The sequence below is a fragment of the Mercurialis annua genome, linkage group LG2 (assembly GCF_937616625.2).
Source record: "Mercurialis annua linkage group LG2, ddMerAnnu1.2, whole genome shotgun sequence".
Lineage (NCBI taxonomy): Eukaryota > Viridiplantae > Streptophyta > Magnoliopsida > Malpighiales > Euphorbiaceae > Mercurialis > Mercurialis annua.
The window spans coordinates 5037927-5062741 of NC_065571.1; the positions used below are offsets into that span (position 1 = coordinate 5037927).

Consider the following 24815-nt stretch of genomic DNA (forward strand, 5'->3'; position numbering starts at 1 on the left):
TTGCAGAGTACGTTTCCAAGTGTCTGACTTGCCAGCAGGTGAAGCTGGAACATCAGAGACCTTTTGGCTATCTACAACCACTACCTATTCCAGAGTGGAAGTGGGAGCGGATTGCCATGGACTTTGTTGTTGGTTTACCACGTACTCGACAGGGATACGATTCCATCTGGGTGATAGTTGACCGTATGACCAAGTCAGCTCATTTCCTTCCGATCAAGGTTTCGTATCCTGCTTCGAAGTTGGCTCAATTGTACATCGACAGGATTGTCAGTTTGCATGGTGTACCGGTTTCGATTGTTTCTGACAGAGGTTCTGTTTTCACTTCGAGGTTCTGGAAAGCGTTACAGGGGTCCTTGGGTTCTCGGTTGGACTTCAGTACAGCTTTTCATCCTCAGACTGACGGTCAGTCTGAGAGGACTATTCAGACGTTGGAGGATATGCTCAGGATGTGCATTCTTGATTTTCAGGGTAGCTGGGATACTCATTTGCCGTTGATTGAGTTTTCCTACAACCAGTGTTTTAAAAACCGGACCGGACCGGCCGGTCGGACCGGTTGAACCGCGAACCGGCCAGTGGTCCGGTCTGAAACTGCAAAAAACCGGATCTTTTGATTGGACCGGGTTGGACCGGTTGAACCGGATTGAACCGGTAAAAAACCGGATGTTGAACCGGATCGGACCGGATTGAACCGGTAAAAAACCGGTGAATCAGAATTTTTTTTAAATTTATCAAACCGGTTGAACCGGTCATTAAACCGGTTCAACCGGTTGAACCGGAAACCGGTGGCCTCACCGGTTCGGCCACCGGTTCGGTTTTTAAAACACTGCCTACAACAACAGTTATCATGCGAGCATTGAGATGGCACCTTATGAGGCTCTGTACGGACGCAAGTGTCGATCTCCTATCTGCTGGGAAGAGGTCGGCGAGCGGAAGTTGTCTGGTGCTGAGATTATTCAGATTACCTCAGAGAAGGTACCGTTGATAAAACGGAGGTTGGAGACAGCTTTTAGTCGGCATAAGAGTTATGCTGATCCGAAGAGAAAAGACATCGAGTTTCAGGTGGGAGACTTTGTGTTTCTTCGGGTTTCGCCTATGAAAGGCGTGGTTCGTTTTGGTGTCAAGGGAAAGTTGGCACCGAGGTACATTGGTCCTTATGAGATTTCAGAAAGGATTGGAGCTGTGGCTTATCGTCTGGTTCTGCCGCCAGACATGTCTCTAGTGCATCCTGTATTTCATGTGTCTATGTTGAGGAAGTGCGTTTCTGATCCTTCGCACGTGATTGTGCCTCAGAGCGTTGAGATTGACCAGGAGCTGTCCTATGAGGAACAGCCAATTGAGGTTGTTGATACGCAAGTGCGTAAGTTGCGGAACAAGGAGATTCCGATGGTCAAGGTTCTGTGGCGTAATCACTCTGTAGAGGAGTGCACTTGGGAAACGGAGTCCGATATGCGGAAACGTTACCCTTTCCTCTTTCCTTGAGGTACGTGCATCGTTGTTTATGTGTTTTAGTTGATTATTTCTGTACTACGTTTGTTGTTATGTTATTTGTTTATGTGTTTAAATTCGAGGGCGAATTTTTAATAAGTTGGGGAGAATGTAATATCCCGTGTTTTTGTTTATTATTTTTATTTAATTTTTTTTTGAGTCACTCGTTGATTCGGTCGTGGTTCGATTTTTTTATTGGTATTATTAAATCTTAAAAGAAAATAAAAAAAAAAGGAAAAAAGGAAAAAAAAAGAGAATTTATAAGGAGTATTATAAATGCATGAAAAAGCCATGCATACACGTTGGTTTTTTCATTCTCCTCTTTTAAAGCATGAACCTTGGCCCATTCATGGCCAAAAGCCCATTCTTGCAAATTCAAGGGCCATGCTTCCAAACTTAATTATACAACAGCTGCAGAAACTTCATCTTCCTCCTATATAGCATTCTGTTCACGTTTCTTGGTTTCTAACCTAAAATTTCTTCACTTTAAAACACAACCCTAGCTGTCTTACACTCTCTACGTTTCTGAGATCAAAGTCTTCATCATCAACTCCCCTTCTCCATTCGTTTCAGGTAAGCAATCTTGTTGCTTCTCATACCTTCAATTTCGTTATACGATACCGTCAAATACGGTTCTTGATTTCTAGCTTATTGTTTTAGATATATTTCGATTGTTCTTCGTCGATCCACACCAACTCAGCGAGCTCTATCATCGCCACGTTTCGAAATTGATTAAGGTACGTATAAGTTGCTCGTTCCGTCGCCGTTTCGATTTCGCAATGTTCTTGATATAATTCTGCCGAATGCCTTCATGAGCCGAGGTTGCATACCACATGTTTATAGTCTCTAGTCGAAATCGTTTAAGTTGTAATTGTTGTAGCGTTCGTTTCGATTTTGTATCGCCGTTGTTCATGGTTCTCTGCTGCCATGGACGAAACGTCTTTCCTCGTTATTGTCATTGTCACTTGGTTATAATCTTGATCAGTATTGTGTTGGTCACTATGGTCGTTGTTTAATAGAGAATCATCTATATTATTAGCATGATTTGTTAAAAATCATAGAGCTTGATTTTTGAAGTTTGATATTGCTGTTACAGCAAAGAATTGGCTTGTTTTTTTAATTTGAAGATTATGGCAATATGGCCATTGAAGTCACCAATTAGTTTTTTTTAAATCAATTAGATCACTTAAGTTAGATTCATTAATGTTATTATTTAGATTCTAACTTTTGAATTTGGATTTGATTTATAAATTAGTAAAGGCAAACGATAAATATTTTATAAATTAATATAATTACTCGAGTAATTATATTTAAACTTAATCGAAATGTCAATTTGGCTAATTTGCAATTTAGCCCCTAAAGTTTCTAAAAGCGTATTCAAGTTAAGTTTTACCTATAGGATAACTTTTTGGATTTTGTTTATCCTATAAATTAGTATATCGGAAAACGAGCAATTAAATTAATTTCGAATATCGAATTGTCATGAATTTGGCTAAATTACAATTTAACCCCTGAACGTTTTATAACTTAACTAACTAAGTTTTTGGGTTAGAAACTCTATGCTTTGGTTTAATTATAACAAAAATAATTAAATTGTTTTCAGGTATCAAATTGGCTAAAGTACAGTTTAGTCCCTAATTGGCTAAAATACAGTTTAGTCCCTAAACTTTTATAAACTTAAAATGGTTAAGTTTTGGGTTGTAACTTAGGTTACTTAAATTGCAAGATATTGAATTTAATTTTTAAATGGATAATTATTTTATTAAGTCATTTTAATTTATAAACTCGGGTTTATAAATTTAATAAAGTTTTGCTTTGGGTTAGACTGAGGTCGCCCGACAAGTGGGAAGAAGCTTGGTAGTTTTAAATAACTCGGCTGACTCACTGATATGAATTTTAACTTGGGTTAAATTAAGTTGTTTAGTAAATTACTCGAATTGTAATTTAATATATATAACTATTATGATTTATACTTTATAACTTGGGTTATATTTGGAATGCATTTAATATAAGTGTTTATTAAATGTGGCTTGGTTTTGCGTTGTGCTGGTCCTATGTGGTGTCTAGTACTCTTTAGAGTTAGGGTCTGATTTTAATTATGATTTTAATATTTTTATTTAGACCCGTCGACTGTTCGTACTTCAGAGGCGAACCAGAGTTAGATTGCTTGTCAGGATCACGTGGATTTAGCAAGCAGTGAGTTTCTATCTCTATTTACCTCTTTATTAAGCAACTATGATATTTTGTATATATGTATATGTATAAACAGCTTTTGAACTGTTTTCGGCATTGTGGATTTGATTTGGAACGTGCTACTCGATGGGCATCATCGGGACTGCGTGCGCACCGGTAATGATTATGGTATTGAGGTAGGTTTGAGATACGTCTCACCTTAGTGAGGGCACCGGTGGAAGATACGTCTCCTGGGCTCACTATTTATTAAGTGATAGTCGGGGATCGGTTATTGAGATACGTCTCACCGACACGACAATGGATTTAGAATTGTGGTTTAGGGTTTCATTGATAATCCATAATGAAAATGTTTTATTAAACGTTTTAAAGGTTTTTAACTTAATAAATGTAAATGGTTATATAAACTCTACTCAGTAAATCTGACCCCGTTGTTTTCCCAAATTTTCCAGGTTTATGATTTGAGCGTTGGTCGATCTCCGTTTCTTCATTCTCGGAGGTTTTATTTTATTTTCAGAATAAAAGAGTCGAACTGTTTTAAACTCTTAGACCGCAGTAGTAGTATCAGTTATTCATGTCTTAGTCTTTTATTTATATTTTTGACTATTGTTGTTGGATTTGTCCAACTATTACTTTATCGCTTGTGGCATGATTACAGTGTTTATGGTATTTATATTATATTGCCATACTGTTGGAGATTTTTCTGAGATAAGCGTAATTTAAATATATATTGCTTTATGTACTGCTAGACTAGGCTGAAGTCTCGGTTGCCCCCGAGCATGTGATTTTATGCAGGTACATTGGTTAAATGTTATAAATTGATTATCCGCAAGGCTAGCTACGGGTTTTGGTACAACCATACCCATACCCTAGCGCCGGTCGCGATTCATGAAAATGGGTCGTGACAGAAGGAATATTGGTTAAGTCATGATATTATATAGAAGAATTTTTTATATAATATCATGACTTAATTTTTTCCAATTTTGAATTTTAAATTTTAAAAAATTTATAATTCGAAAAATATAGCAATATTCCGTCAGAAAAAATATCGATGTGGACGCCAGAGGAGTGTTTATACTGGTCCCATGTCACCATTTTTTACGAAAAAAATTCGGCATTTTGAATTGCAAAATAACAGTAGTTCATGTATTAAATTACTAAAATTGAAAATTTGTGTTCAAATTGTAAAATACGCTAAAATTGATGATTTTTAAAACAATTAAACTTGAATAATACTTGTTGCTCTCCATTTATCACATAATCTGAAATAGGCTTTAGTTTTGACTGTTGTTCTAAATTTTTGAATCTTTTTGAGGTTTTTTAGGAAAATTAGATAATATTTACCATGAAGTCTTATCAAGGGGTTAGCTTGGGCTGCCAGAATGTTTTTTTTTTACATTCAAATAATTTTCCATTAAATATTAGCAGTTACAAGTGTAAAAATTTAAAAAAAGTATAACTGTTTCTAATGACCTGACATGAACGATGTAAAACTTTAGTTCACAGATCATCTTATAAAATAAAAATAAAATTACATAACTGCTCTATCACAATAAGATCCAATACTTCTCCGTCTCACATAAAACTCATCAATTCTTCATAAAAAAAAAAGACAAACAAACTTTTCATAAATAAAGGATAACAACTTTCGTATAGAAAGACAACCGGTGTAACAAAGATATCAAAAAAAACTAATATAACATATGAACGATTTCATCTTCAGTCTTAAAAGGTCTTAATCTATCTTCGATTCTTGATTTGTATATATATTAAAATTGATGTGTCTCATCGTTAGATTTACCAACAAAAACAAGAAAGACGAAAAGAAGTCGACTATTTATTTTATTCTAAAGCAATAAAGAAAGATTAGCTACCACCAACGGCAAAAATAATCCATTGACAACAGACGAAGCAAAAAATAAAAAGAAAACTCTTGACGGCTAGGTTTTTCAGGCTGCCGGAATGTTAAAAATAAACTAAATTAGATTTTTCATTTATTTTTTATTTGGCTATTAATTACATATAATTGACTGCAAATATGAAATTGTTGGACTTAACTGTTAAATATTGAGCAAATTATTCTAAGACCCTCACGTTTGTCATAATTTACAATTTGGTACCTCTTGTTTGAAAATCAAACGATTTGGTTCCTCAGTTTTGATTTTTTAAACTATAAGACCCTTCTGTTAGTTCCGTTAATAATTTGATATTTACTTTCAAATGATTTGGTACCTCATTTTTAATTATATAAACGATTTGATACCTCACTTTTAATTATATAAACGATTTGGTACCTTATTTTTAAACGATTTGCAAACGATTTGGTACCTCGAGTTTCATTCCGTTAACAATTTGGTACTTATATTTAACAGAAGGGTCTTATAGTTTATAAAATCAAAACTGAGATACCAATTCGTTTGATTTTCAAATAAGGGGTATCAAACTGTGAATTATGACAAATGTGAGGGGCCTTAGAATAATTTGCTCAATATTTCCATTAAATGTATATTTATCAATTTGATCAATGTAGATATAAAACTTAATTTACCAATTTCTTTTTTTTTTTTAGAACTTTGTATTATCCGAAAAATCTGATAAATTTAAAATTGGGTCAGATGTGAATTCATAATAAAAGATAAAACTCTTAATATGTATATTTTTTTTCATTTTCAGTACTAATATTTGGGTGATGCTATCCGGATAGATTCTATCCGGATAGCTTTTTCCTTAATATTTAGGCATATTACCCACCTTCAAATATCTATACTTTTCAAAAAAAAATTAGTTCGTCTATGGTCTACTTTGTTTTTTTAATTTGTCCTTATACTTCTGTATTTGTCACCCTTAGACAATATTTTTTATTTGCTTGGTTTACGACGAAACCATTTGCAAAATTTAATTGTAAAGTGATAAAGTAAACAATTTATTTTAAAAGATTAAATAAACAAAAAATAAAAAATACAGAAATTTGAGTATGAGTTCTACCTTATATATATAATTGAAAGTATCTGTTTAGATACTCTAGACATAAAGTAAAATACATATTACACGCGCTTATTTAATTTTAGTTTTTCAATCTACGTATAGTTGTATAAATCTCATATCATTAACGGTGAGGATAACTCAATCGCTGAACGTGCTAGTACATTTTATTTGTTTCAATTAAAATGTTTTGAAAATAAAATCCTTCATGGATTTTGCAAACTTAAATGGAAAAATGTCTTAAAATGTCCTAGTGAAGTCTAAAGCACAAAAAGAAATCATTATAAAAAGACTCTAAATCTCATATACTTCTCATCATAAAGTAATTTCTAATAGATTAATTGTACTTATCATTTGTTCTTCTTTTGAGCTCTCTTGCTTTGCTATTCATTAATCATGTCATCGAGTTTTTTTCGGAGCGCGAGATTTCAAAACCCGCAATATCGATGTGAAAAATGTAATCGTACGATCATCGGTTTTGATGCGTATGTTAGCCATTGTGAATACCATGCCCTAGAAGATAGGATAAGACTTTTTGATAGTTCAAGAGAGCCTTCTGTTCCTAATTGCCCATGTTCAACCCCTAGAGCCACCATTACCAACAACAATAGTAATAATAATAATGCTGCATCCCTACATGTTCTCCCAGTTAACTCGCAACCTAATCCGAGTCTTCTTCTTCCCCAAGCATCAACTCCACCAACTCGACCGCCCGGTCAAGCCCCATCGACAATAAGTACCGAAGAAGTTATCGAATTGGTGCATAGCGATCATGAAGAAGAGGATGAAGATGAGGATGTTTAATAATTTAGGGGCCGGTCAGAATCTATTGTTGTTCTTGAATAATGAATTGTTGGCTTAATTGTGTCTTTGTTTTCTGAGTCGAGTCTTTGTTTAATTAGATACTGTTTCCTTTTGCAAATTATTTGATTAATAAAATATCATCATCTTTCAATTGTTTTCTTTTCTTTAGCATGCGAATTTAATACAGTAAATTAATTTTGGTAAAAGGCTCACTTTAGCCCCCTAAAATCAGACCAAAAGAATTTATATGACCCTAAGGTAGAAGTTGGCTCACTTTAATCCCTAAGATTGTCCAAAATGGTTCATATTGCATCGGACGCTAACTCATGTTAAGTGATAACGTGGTACAAATGAAAAAAGTTAAAAACATTTTTGATGTTTAAAATACTTACCATTTTTATTTATAACTTTTTTAATCATTTTCACCCTTTTCTTCGTTTAAATATCAATAATTAAATAATATTTAAAATTAAAATGTTTATTACAACAGTCAAAACTCCATTAAACACTTCGAATCCTAATTTAAAAAATCAAAATTTAATTCCACCAATAGAAATTCAATTAAGCAACATAATACGAAATCTAATTAAACAACATAGTACAAAATCCTAAACCCTAAATAAAATTGATTTAAAATTATAATTAACTTAATTTAAATCAAATATGTTTTCTAAAATTAACTTATATTAGAACTCAATTTATCTTGAAATTTAATTTTTATTCCAAAATAAAAAAAATAAGTTGCGCTCCGGCCGGACACCTACAAAGAAACACCTCGTCTCCTCCATTTTTTTACTAAAGTTTGTATATTGTTATAGAAAATTTATAAAAAAGGATTTCAATATAAACTATTTCGTTATAAAAAATTATGTAAATTTTTATTTTTATTAATTAGACTCTTCATATTTTTTATCTGCCTTTAAGATATAATTATCAAAATTCATAATATGACGGACTACTACTATTGAAATATTCTTTAAAATATTTCTATTAATTCTTAGTTATAGACAGATAAAATGATTTTACCCAAAAATAAGGCGTTATATCATGGAAATTAGAAAGGGCCACTCAACTTTTTGTAGATGGTGTGTGGATTATCATACGTTATGAGATTTTTTTCCAGATTATTTTGAGTTAATTGACAACGTATGCTAAACTGTTTAAATGAAGGCGTTAAATAACGTTAAAAGGTTTTAATTTATTAAAACATTATTAACTTAACATGAGAGAAATAACACATTATTTTGAATTTGAACTGGCAATTTTATCTTTATATTTGGGCCTCATAATAAACTTTTTTTATAAATAGAATAAAAAAAATAATAATTTCATGAATGCTAATCCAATTTCAAAAATTGGCGATAGATTTAACCTAAAATTTATTCAATTAACATTGACATACTAAATTAAAGGCTTAATCACCAAAAAATGCCAAACCTATACGTTTTGTGTCAATTATAGCCAAACCTTTAAAAATCACCAGATTTAGCCAAACCTTATATGTTCTGTTTCTTTTTTAGCCATTTTTAAATCGAACCGGTTTTTGTGACACCGTGTCGTCCACGTCACCGCCAACTAAGCAATTGGCTGGCATGACAGCTGAAATATTTAAATAAGGTTTGGCTATAACTGACACAAAAAAAATAGGTTTGGTATTTTTTGGGTGAGTAAACCTAATTTTAAATTCAAGCTAATTTTTAAATTTAATAATTAGTAAATTAATTATATCATTTATGAAATTTATATATATTTAAAAATAATTAATATTTCCTATTTAATACTAACTAAAATTAATTTTAATTTTTTATTAAACCTAATTAAATCTAATAAATTTATATTATAATAAATTTTAATGAATATGTAATTAAAAAAATGAATTAATGTATTATTTAGGAATTAATGGTGAATTAAATTTGGTGAATGGGTTTAATATTCATGATGATTTTGAACTTGATTTATTATTTTTAAGGCCTAATTACTTAAAAAAAACCCACCTTGAACTTTTTGTTCATTTATACCCTAACCTTGTAAAAAAATTATTTGTACCCAATTTTGGATTTTTAGGTTTCATCTCTACCCAATACAATAATATAATTTACAATTTAATGAATTAAATGATGAAAAATTTAAAAATAATTAAATAAAAGATTATATCATACGTCTAATTAGTATATAAATATAAATTAAAGGATTATTTTAAATTTTTTCCAAGTGAAAAGAGGTAATTTTAGTACTTTTGGGTAAAGATGAAACCTAAAAACCCAAAATTCGGTACAAATGACTTTTTTACAAGGTAGGGATATAAACGAAAAAAATGTTTAAGGTGGTTTTTTTTTAAGTAATTAAAACTATTTTTAATGTTATTGAGATCTTGTTATGACTGGGTTTAGGTAATAAATAAAATAGTTATGTGTAAATTAAAATAAGTTTTTGACTATACCGAGTAAAATGACATATGCGTTTATGCTTATAAACATAATGATATATATTGATTACACCACAATGAGCTTCACTTTTTTTTTAAAAAAAGAAAATATTTACACTCGTCCTTTAAATAAGCAGTCTATTCAGTGATTATTTTTATGTTTATGTGTGTATAGTTGAATTATGAACACTGTCGTATGTTTGTTTTGTATATTACTCTCAGATTATTCGTCGGAAGACGAACAATTGGGTCTCAAACGGTGGCGGTGTCAAAGAACCGACGACTGGAATTTAAGAAAAATAAATTTTAAGATGAATATGACACTTTTTATTTTAATAGAATTTATATTAATTATATATCCATCAAATATGTACAAAAAAATTATTATAATTATTTAAATTTAGTAACAAAATAAAATAATTTTAATTAGCGTTAAATAAAAATATTATTTTTAAATATATAAATTTTATTATAATATAATTAATTATTTAATTATTTAATTTTAAAATTGGATTTATTCACCAAAAAATACCAAACATATGTATTTTGTGTCAATTATAGCCAAACCTTATTTAAATATTTCAGCTGCCATGCCAGCCAATTGCTTAGTTGGCAGTGACGTGGACGACACGGTGTCACAAAAACCGGTTCGATTTAAAAATGGCTAAAAAAGAAACAGAACATATAAGGTTTGGCTAAATCTGGTGATTTTTAAAGGTTTGGCTATAATTGACACAAAACGTATAGGTTTGGCATTTTTTTGGTGATTAAGCCTAAATTAAAAGGGTAACTTTTAGATGTGATATGTGCGAGACTACAAAAAAAAAAGTGCTAATTTTAATGATGGATATCTAAATTTTCTCAATTTATCATTAAAAATACAAAAAAAAGTATCTATGAATTTAATTAATTAGTGAAAATCAGACAATAACTATTATTACAAGTTGTATTTGTCCCACATTGCCAAGCTATCTTGTGTGTGTATAATATATATAATGGGATTATTTTTTAAATACCTATTTTTATAAAGTATTTATTCTATTTTAGTCCATCTTTCTTTTATTTCTTACGCTATCTAATAAACTAACTTATTTATCAAAAATCCCCACTATATAAAGAAATTTTATCTCATTTTAGGTTGAATATTTACATAGTCATTCTTTTTTCTGTCTCTTCTCTCTTTTCTCTCTCAAAGTTCTCTCATCTTTTCTTCTTTTTTTCGTTTGATTTTCAGTTTGTCTCTTCCGGTTACTTCTCTGTTCGTCTTTTCCGTTTATTTTTCTGTTCGCGCTTCCGTTTATCTATTTCCGATGGATTTCTCGTCGTTTCCGGTCGTTTTTCCGTTCGCGCTAGTCCGTTCGTCTTTTCGTTCGCATTATGGATTTCTCGACTCGTTTTTAGATTTGTGTAATTTTTTAGATTTTTTGTAATGATTTAAATATATTATAAATAAATTATTGTAGATCTATAATTTTTTATTTATAAAATTGTTCTATTATTCATATAATTATTTATTTTGTCTTTCTCTTATTCATAAATTTGTTTATTGCTACTGATTGTGTAAAGAACAAATTGATTTACGGTGTATTTGTAGTAATTTTATAATATATTTATGTTTTAGTGTATTTTTTGTGTATTTATAGTGTATCTCTGCCCCTTTTTAATATATTTATGGTGCATTTACAATGTTTATGGTGTATACCACAAAAAACACTACAAAATGGCATAAATACACTATACACTATATATACGCTAATCTTACACTATAAAAACACCATAAAAACACTATATATACACTATAAAAAAATTCAGGAAAAAATCTATAAAAAATAAATTATTAAAAACTAAAAAATAGGGTTGTGCAATAAATCGTTTCGATCGACCGAACCGAAAAAACCAAAAACCGAAATTGAAAACCGAAGAAGGTATTTGTGAAATTAAAAAAAAAATATCGTAATTAAAAAAAGTCAGAAAAGAATATCAAAACTTGACAGGTAAAAATGTAAATAAGCTACCAAAATATATATTTCAAAAAATTACCATATATATAATTGGATTGGACATCCTCTTCTCTTAAGTTAACTTTTGAAAATTAGTTCTATAGAGGGTTCATAATATTTGTCGATTAGCTTCGGCATGAGAATTAAAAAAATAATTAATATATCTTAATTTATAAATAATTTTATTAAATTAATACTATTTTGAAACTTGTTGATATTTATGACTATTATTTTTATTTGTATATCAATTAATACTCTCTTAATATTCTAAAGTGAAAAATATTATGGATCAAAACAAATTTTTAAGTGCGACCAATATTATAAACCAGAGAGAATATGTTAGATTTGTACTAAATAAAATGATTTTGAATTTTTTAAATCATGAGATATATATAGTAAATCATAAAACTTTCCATTAATATGTGCAGAAAATAATTAATGGAATAACATATTTTAAATTATCAATGAATTATAATTCAAATGGTATAAGCGTTGGACAATATTTTGTTAGATCGTGGAATGGATTTCTCCACAAACGCTCCTCCTCACTCTAATTATAAAAAAAAACATATTTAAAAGGTTAATGATCTGAAAAATAACCCTTTTTCGTTTGCACCCTGACATTATAAAATCACCGGTTTCACTCAAATCCACACCTTACATTTTCAATTGCACCCTCAAGCATTAAATTTGTCTCTTTTCACTTGAAAAAAGTTCAAATAATATTTTATATTTTAAAATATATTATAAATAGTGCTTATTGTTATATTTAAAATAAAAAAACTCTTCTTCTCAAAAAAATTAAAAAACAATAATTATTTTTTATTTAATACAAGTAAATATTATTATGATATTAATATAATTTTTTTATTATAATTATAACATTAAAAACTATTTAAAATATATATTAAAATATAAAGTATTAAAAAAGATGCCAATTTGATGTTTGAGGGTGCAATTGAAATGAAAAGGTGTGGATTTTGATATTTGAGGGTACAATTGAAAACAAAAGTTATAGATTTGGATGAAATTGACAATTTTACAACGTTAAGATACAAACGAAAAGGGGCTAAAAGGTGGATGGTTTTTTTAAGATTATTAGCTTATTTAAAACTAATCAAATGAAATGCATTTTAATTTTGAAATGTGGATCGAATGGTAAGGGAACCAAAATAAAATATAAATAGGATGAACATAAGCATAACGCGATATAAGTGATTAAATCTAGAATAGTCAAATCTTATTTATTTAACCAATTCCCCTGCAATATCTACACTATAATCATGCTCACCCGCACGGTAATCATGTTTAATTCTATTCTCAACTCATTTTAGAAATTCTTTAATTATCCTATTCCTTGGTAACATTAAAAATTCAACATTTAATTATTCTTTGCTCTGAGATGTAATTAAATTCTGTTAATTGAGCTTTCCAAACCAAATTAAATCTTACTAATTAATTATGGGAACCTTGTTCTTAAACCAGATCAAAAAGCAAGCAACTTTCTTTCTACAGGAGAAATACAAAAATGTCAGGCTCGCTTTGACTGATGTTAGTCAAGCTGAACTGTAAGCTTTTACCATTCTTATGTATATATTTGTAAATTATAAATTTAATTTAATGAGATTTTACGATCAATGAAAATAGCGAAGGTTTTTATTTCGTCGAAAAACAATTTGAATTAAACGTAGAAGTTGAGGGATGATATATATCGAATTAAAGTTTAGGGACTATAATGTAAGAAACTGTAAAAGCCGAGGGTCTTTCCGTGAAAATAACTGTCATTTTTTTTGTGGTATAATGCTAAAAAAATCAATTTAATGTTGTAATAATATAGTTTTGATTTTGTTATGAGCAAGGCTGGCTGAGGAAGCAACAAATAGTAGTGCATGGGGACCGGATGCTAGAACAATGACTAAAATAGCTGAGGCCTCTTACGAGGTAGATGATTATTGGAAAATTGTTGATGTTCTTCATAAGAGGTAATTAATTAATTGAACTGTTTCTTAATTTTTTTATTAGCAAACTTAAATAATTTTTCTAATTGAAAAATTAGTTAAAAATACAAAGATTAATTGCAGAAGTTAATTGCTAAACAGGTTTCATAATGTTGATTGGAAAGAGTGGAGGCAGTCTTACAAATCTCTAATACTTCTTGAATTCCTACTAACACATGGTCCTGAGGAATTTGCTGAACAATTTCAGAGTGATAGTGATGCAATTGAAGAATTAGGAACTTTTAATTACGTTGACGATAAAGGGTAATTAATCAACTTTATGCATATAATAGTTTTCTTATAGTATATCATATAAGTAAGGCTAATAATCACCCACGGCCCCTGACTTTAGGGGTACCTTACGCTAAACCCCCTGATCTAAAAAAAGCTGCCGTAAACCCCCTAAACTTTACCTAATGATCAGCTAAACCCCGTTTCGCATAAATTGACCAAAATACCCTTCAAAACTGTAAATAAATACAAACAAACCAGACAACTTCAATCTAACCACATTTAAAACCGACCCAATCAAATCAAACCAAACAAATCTAATCAAACCTAAATTTATTTAAAAATTAAATAAATAATTATTTTTAATTTAAATAAAAAAATAAAAAAAAAATACTTTTTTTAATTCATGCCGGTGAGCAGACCCACCGCGGTGGGTCTGCTCAACGGAGAGCAGACCCACCGGCGTGGGTCTGCTGCAAAGAGCAGACCCACCGCGGGTCTGCTCTTTGCAGCAGATCCACCGCGCCGGTGGGTCTGCTGCAAAGAGCAGACCCACCGTGGTGGGTCTGCTCTCCGGTGAGCAGACCCACCGCGGTGGGTTTAAATTAATTTTAAAAAAAAAAATTAAATTAAAAATAATAACTATTATTTTTTTAAATTAAAGGAGTTATTATTTGGTTAATTTTTTTTCCGGCAATGGACGATGGTGGCCGGAAAAAACCGGCGGCGGCGGGTGAAAGTTTCGGTTGGATGGTTTGATTTAATTGAGTTGATTGGTGATTTAAGTATCATTTGGATGGTTTATATCTGATTTGGTTAGGTGAATGATTTTAGATTTGGTTAGATTAGGTTGGTTTGGTTTTTGTTATTGACCTTAGGGGTATTTTAGGTATTTTTGAAAAAATAAAGGGCTTGGGGCGGTTTTTTGGGGCGGTTTTAGGGTAAAAGGGGTTTAGCTGATCATTAGGTAAAGTTTAGGGGGTTTACGGCAGCTTTTTTTAGATCAGGGGGTTTAGCGTAAAGTACCCCTAAAGTCAGGGGCCGTGGGTGATTATTAGCCTATAAGTAACATTTTACTCAAAATCTTACTTGACCCTATTATGTATTTCGGCTCACAATTAGAACCCTGACGATACCACCGAAGTGCAAAAATGATCCTAATGTCTTGAAAATTAAAATTTAGACTCCTCTGTTAGACGGAATTAAATTTCACTGTTAAATTGAGAATCATTTTTGCACATTTCAATTCATTATGGTCATTATTATACTTCAATGGCAACATTAGGATCATTAAAACTGAGGTACCAAATCGTTTGATTTTCAAACAAAATGTATCAAACTGTGAATTATGTTATACGTAGGGGGATTTTAGAGTAATTTGCTCTTCTTTATTTATGCATATTATATTCAAAAATTAAAAAAAAATGAAGGATCCAATTGACAAAATTAAAATATATTCTAATCCATTAACTTATTTTTATAATAAATAGTCCATATCAAGAGGGGGAAAATTTCAAAAATATCTTGATAAAATGGATATACAATTTCTTAATCTTATACATGATTCTTCTCTAATTATGGACTAAATTGTCATAAATTAAGTTAAATGACTAAACTTCATTTTATGGCTATTAATTAAACTTTTCATTTTATTTATTAATTGGTTAGATATAAAATTTTTGGATTAAATTGACACGGTATTTTATTCGAGATGAGGATATATTAATTCATTCAGGCAATCATTATTGTAATTTAATCATAACTTATCATATATGCATATAGCTTCAATTGGGGTGATATCATGCAAAAGAGATCAAACAACATAATAAATCTTCTTCATGGAGGAGTGACACTAAAAGAAGCTCGATTAAAAGCTCTACAAATTACAAAAGAAATTCAAGGTTTTGGAAGTTTCCCAATATTATCACCTTCTTCGTCATCGACATCATCTCCTTCGTCGGCCACCTCCGAGTCGTCGAGAGCATCATCTTTCGGATCATTTTCTACGACAAGCTCGACCTTTAATTATGATACCCTACCAAGAGAAGAAGCCCTAGACAACAAATACTATGAACCTAATGACCTAAAGGATAAGAATACGGTTACTTCATACGCAAGTAACAAGAATTTTGAAAAATCTCATGTCTGGAATTGCTCAACAATTCGAGAAAATGGTTCTCTGTTGGATGGTGAAGGTGATGAGAAATTAGACGATGGTATTATTAATGGAATTCGCACCAAAATATTAGTTGGAATTGGTCCGTCGGAAAAATATAATAATGAGGAAAAGGAAGTTTTTAGAAGCCTTTCTAATGTAGGAAGGTTGATAAAGAAGAAGTATGATCGACAATTTTCTATGGATTAATTAGTGTTTAATTAGCTAAGTATAGTGATGAAATTTTGAGCATAACTATAAGTTATGGACTTTTGTATTATAGTTTCTGCTTTCTTATGTAAATAAAATAAAAATACTTACCTACCATGAGTATTCAGATTAATGACAAGTATAATAGAATAATAAATGCAAGATGATTTTTTCTTTCACCGTAATTATTTTGTTAAATTTATTCTATTAAAAAAATTGAACACTTGGATCTATTAATTTTGCAAATTGAGACAAATATATATGATTTGACGGGAAAAATTCATAATTTTGATTGAACAATATGATAGATCTAATTTATAAAATTAACAGACTAAATTGTAAAAATATTTTTAGGTATATATTTAATAAAACGGTCACAGTTATGGATATAAAATTATTTTTTCAATATAAAACATATAATACTAATTTAATTAAATATATATTACCATAATTTTTTTTTTCATTTTCTTTTATTATATGGAAAATTATAGCTACAACTGTATATATTATATATATGATTTTTTCTTAATTCAAATAGGACTTAGAAAAATTATAATCATAATATAGACTCAAATTAGAAGAACAACTTTCTTGTTTTCCCTTTTGAATTTATCTACCATCAAATTTAGCATATTTACTAAATATATTATAGTCTTAATTTTATCATATATATCATCATCTTTAAAATTTTACTAAATATACTCACGACTCATCTGAAATTAATATAGCGCGACGTTATACACGTCATGTCATATAAAATTGATATAACACACATAGACATATTGATGTTAATTAGACGAATCGCATCATTTATATAGAATATAAAGACTGTAACCGAATCCAAGCCATGATAAATTGTTAGGTGTGGTGTCACTATAATTTATAAATCTATATTATAATAAAAGAAGCAGAGGGTCCATAATTGCATTGTCATATCATATTTCTGTTGAAGACAAAATGGGTATTACAATGTAAAGTGTACAAATTGTAATAAAAATATGCTGTAACCTGCTACATTTTGAACTACCCAACCACCATATATAGCCCAACATCATATATTTATATTCCGTAGAGACATTATTTATTTTGCTTTCTTGTATCGGAAACTTTAATTCTTATGACAAAATTAAATAAATAAAAGATGATGATAATAAAAGACTCCAACCACTTATTTACAAATTGATTACCTCAAAATAAAGCAATTTTTTCAAAACATTTTATTTGTTCCATTATACTTATTATCATAATTAGTATAGGCATGATTTCTTAATATTTTGTCCAAATTAATATTTTTAAATATATATGTAATATTTTTTGACTATTATATGGACTATATAAGAACCTGTGTCTGGTCAGTAGGGAGCAAATAAGCACCGTCAATGATGCTCCTGATCTTTTAATATAGTAAACATTTGGGTACTTCTTGTACATTGAACTTGTCCATTAATTTATTCATCTACTGTGTATAATTTTTTTTTAATCATTTTTTACAACTATTTTGATTATATTGATTCGTACTAATTGATAAATAAATGATTACCAATCCGTCGGTAATTATATAAATACATGAATATGTTGTTTGATTTATTATAATAGTGTTATTATTTGTCATAATAAAAAAATTAAAATTTTCATATCTGACTAATATATCTCTATTAATATTAAATTATATATATAGTGAGAAACTGTTTTAGATTGAATTAAATAGTTTTGTTTTCTTGTAGTCGAATACATACACCTACTAAAGAACACACTCCCACTAAAAATTAAATTTTTCATATCTAACTACTAATACATCTTTATTAATGTTAATCAAATATAATCTAATTATGATTGCTTATTGTTATATTCTTAAATTAGCTGTTAAATCTATATTTTCACCGACATAAAAAAATTATATTATTATTGAATATAAATCTAATTAATATTCAATCTCAAAGAATGATTCAGTTGATATTTAGTTATACAATTTATATCTATCTATAACAAATATAAAAGTGTATTCGCGGGGGATGTTGAGATAAATTGCTGCAAGTGCACAGTGTCAACTCGTAATATAGACTGTGAAGTCCAGATATCGTACCCACAAGGAAAGCAACTAAATACACCCAATTACGATACTCAATTTGGATAGCCAAAAGGATAATTTGTTTGAAGTGATTTAAAATTAATAGAATAGAATTAAGCAGATTTAATTTAGAATAAAATTAAGCTTTGAATAAAAATGGGTTTAAACAATAATAAGGAAGATCAGGGATTATTAATTTTCTTTATGTCATTAATCTCATGGGATATATGGATTATGTTATCAATTTATGGTTCAGGCTAGTCTAACGCATATATAACTCTCTCTCAAGCCGCTATAGATAAAAATATACAAATAACCAATTAATAGGCAAATTACTCACTCTCGTGTTATAAAATACCAAATCAAGCGATTAAATGATATTTATTAAGCAAACCTCAAGAACACGTATTCATTAACTCACTCTCGTGTTATTAATTCATACGTTGTTAATTAACTGATCTATTTCAATTAAGCTCTCTCAAGTCATAATTAAAACATAGGGCAGTGAATGAATTGGCCAAAAACATTCAAGCATTATGAGCATTAATTAACACATCATTTTAATAACAATCCAATATCCCAATATGATTAAGTAAACATAAGTCCAATTAATAATCCCCGAAAATGGGTTTAGCTACTCATAATTAAAGAAAATTCAACGACGACATATATGGAATTCATGATTAATAAGAACACAACGGTAATTGATCTCTCAATAATGTTGTACCTTAACTCCGGAATTCCAATATGTTTTGCGTAATAATCCCAAACGATAGAGTAGAAATAATACTAAAATAGACTACCTTTAATGGCGGTGTCTATGATCTAGACATAAACTACAAAATAAATGAATTCTAAAATGTCTAAGATCCAAAAGATGTGTTTGATCTCTCAAGGATGATTTTTCTCTACACAAATGCAAGCTATTTATAGAGGTGCTAGGAGTGGAGCTCAAGCCAAGAATCCCTCTTCATATCATGGAGTTTGAGTGATGATCAAGCCTTGAATATCTTCTTTCCATGTAGAGCGGAGTAGGGAGCAAGTTCTTCCATAAGTGTCTTGAGTGAATCATGATTCACTTATCTCGTTTCCAAAGATAGTCTTGATTAGATATCTTCTTGATTCATACTTTGAGTGCAAGCCAAGAAAGATCTCTTTGAGTGTGAACACAATATTTATGGCTTATGGAAGGTGTATGAGTAAATCGGTCAAGAATCCCCTTGCGATTTTCCAAGAATCGAAGTGATTGCCAAGAACCAGTAATCAGCCGGCCCTTGGCCGGCTCATTGTCGTGGGCCGGCTGAAGGCCGGCTGAAGGTCTGCTTGTGATTTCTTTTCCGGTTCGGTTCGGTTTTGACTCGGTTTGACCCGAAACTTGGTTGGCTTTCTTGAACTCAGCTCGAATCCTTCTGGCTCTGACTATTTTTGCATTTTAACTCTGTTTTATTCCTAAAAACTCAAGAAACATTAAATATTTACATTCTACAAATAATTTATCAAATAAGCGAAATTAACTAAATAAGCGTATATTTTACATCATAAAATACTAAAAACTAGTAAATAAATGACCTCTAAATGACGTAAAATATACACTTATCAAACCTCCTCACACTAATACCTTGCTTGTCCTCAAGCAAGAGTATGATTTATTCAAAAACACAAATCTAACTACCTACGAAATTTTGAACAATTGTCAACAACGTTAATCCCGACCGAAGAAAATCACGAATGCAATCGTCTAATGTCAACAACTAAAAGAGATGCAAACAAATGAGGAATGCAATTATAATGACTTATTCTGATGACCTTGAGAATCCTTTTGAATTGGAATCATGTTAACTCAAGACAATCACAAAGTTATAATCATTTGCGGGACATGCGATCAATTAGTCTAATAATCGATGGGCAAGTTATGACATTTCATTCATAAGCATCAAGCATAAGCATAATTTCTCACAAGATATCACTCTAACACTCAAGTGTTTCGGGTGTGAAAATGAAGCTCACTAAACATGCAAATGCGCCATAAGCTTGCTCTTAGTCCCGGACTCCACTATTTAACTCGGTAAATGACAACTATTATATGGACTTTGAATGGATTGTAACTTGGCTAAGGGTCGGGGTAGGAGAATTTGGATATTTTTGGCTACAACTTGACTTGAAAATTAACATTTTCTATGAAGTGTAAGTAATGAACTAGCTCAGAATTTTTAGCACAAGTGAGCTTTTCTTTCTTTTATTTGCCTTTCTTTATTTATTTTCTTTTGCTAATTTTTATTGATTTTATTTTTCTTTGTTATTCATTCTTGTTTTCTTTTTCTTTTCTTTTAAGGCATTTATTTTCTTTTTCAACACTTGTTCACAGTTTCTTTTTCTTCGTCAAGCTAGATTCACGTTTATTTTCTCAATTTAAGTTGACCAAGTCAAATTGGGGTGTTCAAAGAGGTGAATTGTGAAAGGGTAAATGGTTGAAATGTGGTAAAAATCAAAGAAATGGCTAAGGCTCAAGGGGTGTAAACTAAGGGTAAAAAGGGTAGGCTTTTAAAAGTGGTCTAAAAGAATGGTGTAATCCTAATGCCATAGTCATTTAGTTGTCAAAAACTCAGCCGTATAGTCTCGAACAGACACCGAGCAAGTTCTAGGAATTCCGCATATAATCAACACTCTCAAACAAATAATAAGGCTCAAACGCTCAAAAGAGGGTGATTTAATGCCACATACTTATTCCTATGAAATCATGTCAATCATGCCCAAGATTTTCAAAATTGACCAATTTTAACGCATATCATGCATCCGCATTAGGTAACTTTGATCATGTTCAAGATTACACAACCAACCATCAGAATTCACCATAATCTCATCAAAACATGTCATACAAATTGCATTTCATTAGGCAAGCATCAACATTTAATTGTTTAAACTAGAAAATGCATTCAAGACATTCATTGACCGGAAGATAACCTTTAATGACAAAATTTCAAAATTACGCCTAAAACATTAAAATGACAAGTTAAAATTTTAAAAAATAAGAGCACTCCTCACACTATTTATTAATATAATCTATTTTTTTAATTCTTTTATTATTTTTCTTCTTTCCTCACCCCCCACTTTAAAATAATGCATTATCCTCAATGTATGAAAAAGTGCACAAAAAGAAGAAGAATAATAAAAATTCTTCCCTTTTTAGGATTGCAGCGAAATTTCCACAAAGCTGCTATCCGCTTTTGACTGATAACAATGCCTGCTTTTGAGCACATGGCGGTGGCTGGATCACAAATAAAAGCTAAAGACAACATGTTATAATTAGAAGAAAAACAAAATAAAGTGAAAAGTACTACATAAAATAAAAATAAACAGGATTGAATGAAAATTTAGACTGACTATTTAAAGCATGAGAAAAAAAAATGAACAATTTGGAATTTCTCCCAAATCGTGCTTGTTTATGGTCATTAGCTTGACCGTATGGTAATAGAATCATGGAGGATCAACTAGAGCAACTCGCTCATGTCCTTGATCAATAAAAGTTCTAAGACACGGTTTACACCATTGTCCAAGAACCTTAAAATTATCTCCATTCGCGCTCTCCAATTCCACCACTTCTGGACCAATGTTGCGCCGAAGTTTGAATGGTCCACTCCATTTTGATATAAGCTTGCCTGCACAAGATCCTTGAGAAGTATTTAGCATAACAAACTTACCATCACTAAGGTTTTCTGGCTGCAATGGTCCTATGTTATTAGTCTTGTGACTGAGTTTCAACTTCCACCCTGCCCATTTTTTGGGTTTACGCTTTCGTGGCTTTGCAGGAGGTGGAAGTTTCGCAGGTGCCCGCTTCTCTACTGACTGCGCAGGTTTATGACATAATGGCTCGCACATTGTTCCCTCTTTGCTTGATGGCTCGATTTCTCGGAATATCTCAGGAATGGACAAGTACATAACTTCCCTCTTGTTTTCATGCCCGTTTCCCTCAACATAGTCGACCCTCATGCATTTTTCTTCATTGCTCAAGCATTGTTCGCTCTTCTTCATTTCAAACTCCACGCTTTCTTCCTCTATTCGCAGAGTCAGCTTGCCCGCATTCACATCAATGAGTGCTCTGCTTGTGTTCATAAATGGGCGTCCAAGGATCAATGGGCATTCTTTGTCAATCTCATAGTCAAGGACGACAAAATCCACTGGAAATATGAATTTGTCGACCTTAACTAATACGTTTTCCACGATCCCATATGGCTTCTTGACCGAATGGTCAGCCAACTGCAGCATCATTGGGGTGGTCTTAACCTGTTGGTCACCAAGTAGTTGCCTAAACAAAGATAGAGGCATTAAATTTATACTGGCACCCAAATCACAAAGACAGTTAATAGTTTGCAAATTACCAATAGTACAAGGAATAGTAAAACTCCCTGGATCTTCGAGCTTTGTTGGTAATTTGCTCAAGCTAATTGAGCTGCAATTTTCAGTAAATGGAGCCGTATTCTCATCCCAGCTCCTCTTGTTCATGAGGATGTCCTTCAAAAACTTGGCATAATGCGGCATTTCTCGTAATGCGTCAGCCAAACTGACGTTGATTTGCAGCTTCTTGAAAGTATCTAAAAACTGATGAAACTTCCAAGTGTCTTGTGGCTTCTTCAATCGCTGAGGGAATGGTATTTTGGGTACATACGGAGGTAGTGGAGTAGGTTTAGTGACTACCTTTTCAGGTTCCTTTTCCTTACACTGCTCCTTTTCTGCCTCTGCGGTAGTACTTGCTGCGTATGGATCATCCAATGCCTTTCCATTCCTCAATGTTATTGCCTTGACTTGCTCTCTTGGATTTGCCTCAGTGGTGGATGGCAATCCTCCTTGATTTCGGATCTGCAGTGCTTTAGCCATCTGCTGTATTTGCAATTCTTGGTTATGAATAGTAGCAGCATGATTTTTGAGTGCTTGTTGAGTCTCTGCGTCCTTCTTTAGCATCAACTCCATCATTTTGTCCATCTTACTGTGTAGAGACTCTCCATGTTCTTTCTGTTGAAAACCAGGTGGATGTTGTGGCCTATTATTCTGATGGTGGAAGTTGCCTTGATTTTGAAAGTTACCCTGATTTTGTTGTGGTCTTTGTTCTCCTTGAAAACTAGGACCTGCCTGATTGTGGGTCTGGTTTCCATTATCTTTCCATGAGAAATTTGGGTGATTTCTCCACCCTGGATTGTATGTGTTGGAATATGGGTCATTGTCAGGTCTCTGTCCACCCATATAGTTGACTTGCTCGTTGAACTGCTGCGACATCACATAGCACTCATTCTGCATATGGCTGGGGTCTCCACAAACCTCACAGCTATTCTGAATTGCAGCCACACTATGAGTGTTGGCTGCTACAGCTTGTCTTGTGAGAAAGTCTTGCAGTGCTGGTATTATTGATTTCAGAGTCTCCATAACTGGGTCAGTATTAACTGCCATAACGCCTCTTTGCACTGGTGCTTTGGCCCTCTCGGTTGGCCAAGAACAGCTGTTCACCGCCAACTCTTCTAATAGCTCAAATGCTGCGTCAGTGGTCTTCCTCATCAATGACCCTCCTGCGGCTGTATCAATAATACTCCTGGTCTGATCATTTGATCCATTGTAGAAATTTTGGATCAAGGTTTCTCGAGTGATATGATGATGAGGAACCTTTCTCTGCATTTCCTTGTACCGCTCCCATGCATCACTCACTGATTCTCCATCCAGTTGCTGATAAAGCATGATATCTCTAGTCAGCTTTGCGGTCTTCGCCATGGGAAAGTACTTGTTCAGGAATGCTTTGGCCAAATCTGACCATCTGTTAATGCCTACTCTAGGCAGAGCATGAATCCAGATTTTCGCTTTATCCCTCAAAGAAAATGGGAATAAGCGCAGCCAAACTTCATCTTCTGTCATGTTACTGAGCTTGAAAGTACTGCACACCTCCAGGAAGTTTGAGAGGTGAGCATTTGGATCTTCATTCGGTAGCCCATAAAATTGACAGCGGGCTTCTAACAACTGAATGATACTGGTCTTAATCTCATAATGGTTTGCCCGCACAGGATGTGCAAAGTAACCATGAGTAGTATTTCCTACATTCGGTTGAAAGAATTCCATCAATGTTGGTTGTCTCTGCCTGTTGTTATTCTGTCCTTGCAGATCATGCAGATCCTGCTGATTCTGTTGAATCTGTGGAATCACTCTATTATTCTCTTCATTATTCAATCCAAGCGGATTACCTTCTTCGCCTGCCATATTTAGATTCTTTTGAGCTGATTTTCTGATGCTT

The 24815-nt window shown here is 31.7% G+C and overlaps 1 protein-coding gene, 1 long non-coding RNA gene and 1 other non-coding gene across 3 annotated transcripts; all 3 read left to right on the forward strand.

Moving 5' to 3' along the window:
* Window positions 1-1905: 1905 nt before the first annotated feature.
* LOC126667402 (uncharacterized) lies at window positions 1906-4417 on the forward strand. The gene is made up of 4 exons (XR_007638177.2): window positions 1906-2058; window positions 2146-2222; window positions 3607-3681; window positions 4128-4417. It is a non-coding gene; the product is annotated as an uncharacterized LOC126667402 (long non-coding RNA).
* Window positions 4418-13233: 8816 nt separating this feature from the next.
* LOC126667464 (uncharacterized) lies at window positions 13234-16658 on the forward strand. Its single transcript, XM_050360444.2, has 4 exons — window positions 13234-13454; window positions 13746-13868; window positions 13986-14147; window positions 15897-16658. The coding sequence occupies exons 1-4, from the start codon at window positions 13348-13350 to the stop codon at window positions 16477-16479; spliced, it is 975 nt and encodes a 324-aa protein (XP_050216401.1). The 5' UTR covers window positions 13234-13347; the 3' UTR covers window positions 16480-16658.
* Window positions 16659-24179: 7521 nt separating this feature from the next.
* LOC126670830 (small nucleolar RNA R71) lies at window positions 24180-24286 on the forward strand. The gene has a single exon (XR_007638825.1). It is a non-coding gene; the product is annotated as a small nucleolar RNA R71 (small nucleolar RNA).
* Window positions 24287-24815: the final 529 nt, after the last annotated feature.

What these genes read in the sequence shown, in the direction of transcription:
- LOC126667464 (XM_050360444.2), top strand. Translation starts at nt 13,348, where the DNA reads ATGGGAACCTTGTTCTTAAACCAGATCAAAAAGCAAGCAACTTTCTTT. An exon ending in GTTGATGTTCTTCATAAGAG is followed by an intron (nt 13,869 to 13,985) that starts GTAATTAATTAA and finishes ATTGCTAAACAG; the next exon opens with GTTTCATAATGTTGATTGGA. An exon ending in AATTACGTTGACGATAAAGG is followed by an intron (nt 14,148 to 15,896) that starts GTAATTAATCAA and finishes ATATGCATATAG; the next exon opens with CTTCAATTGGGGTGATATCA.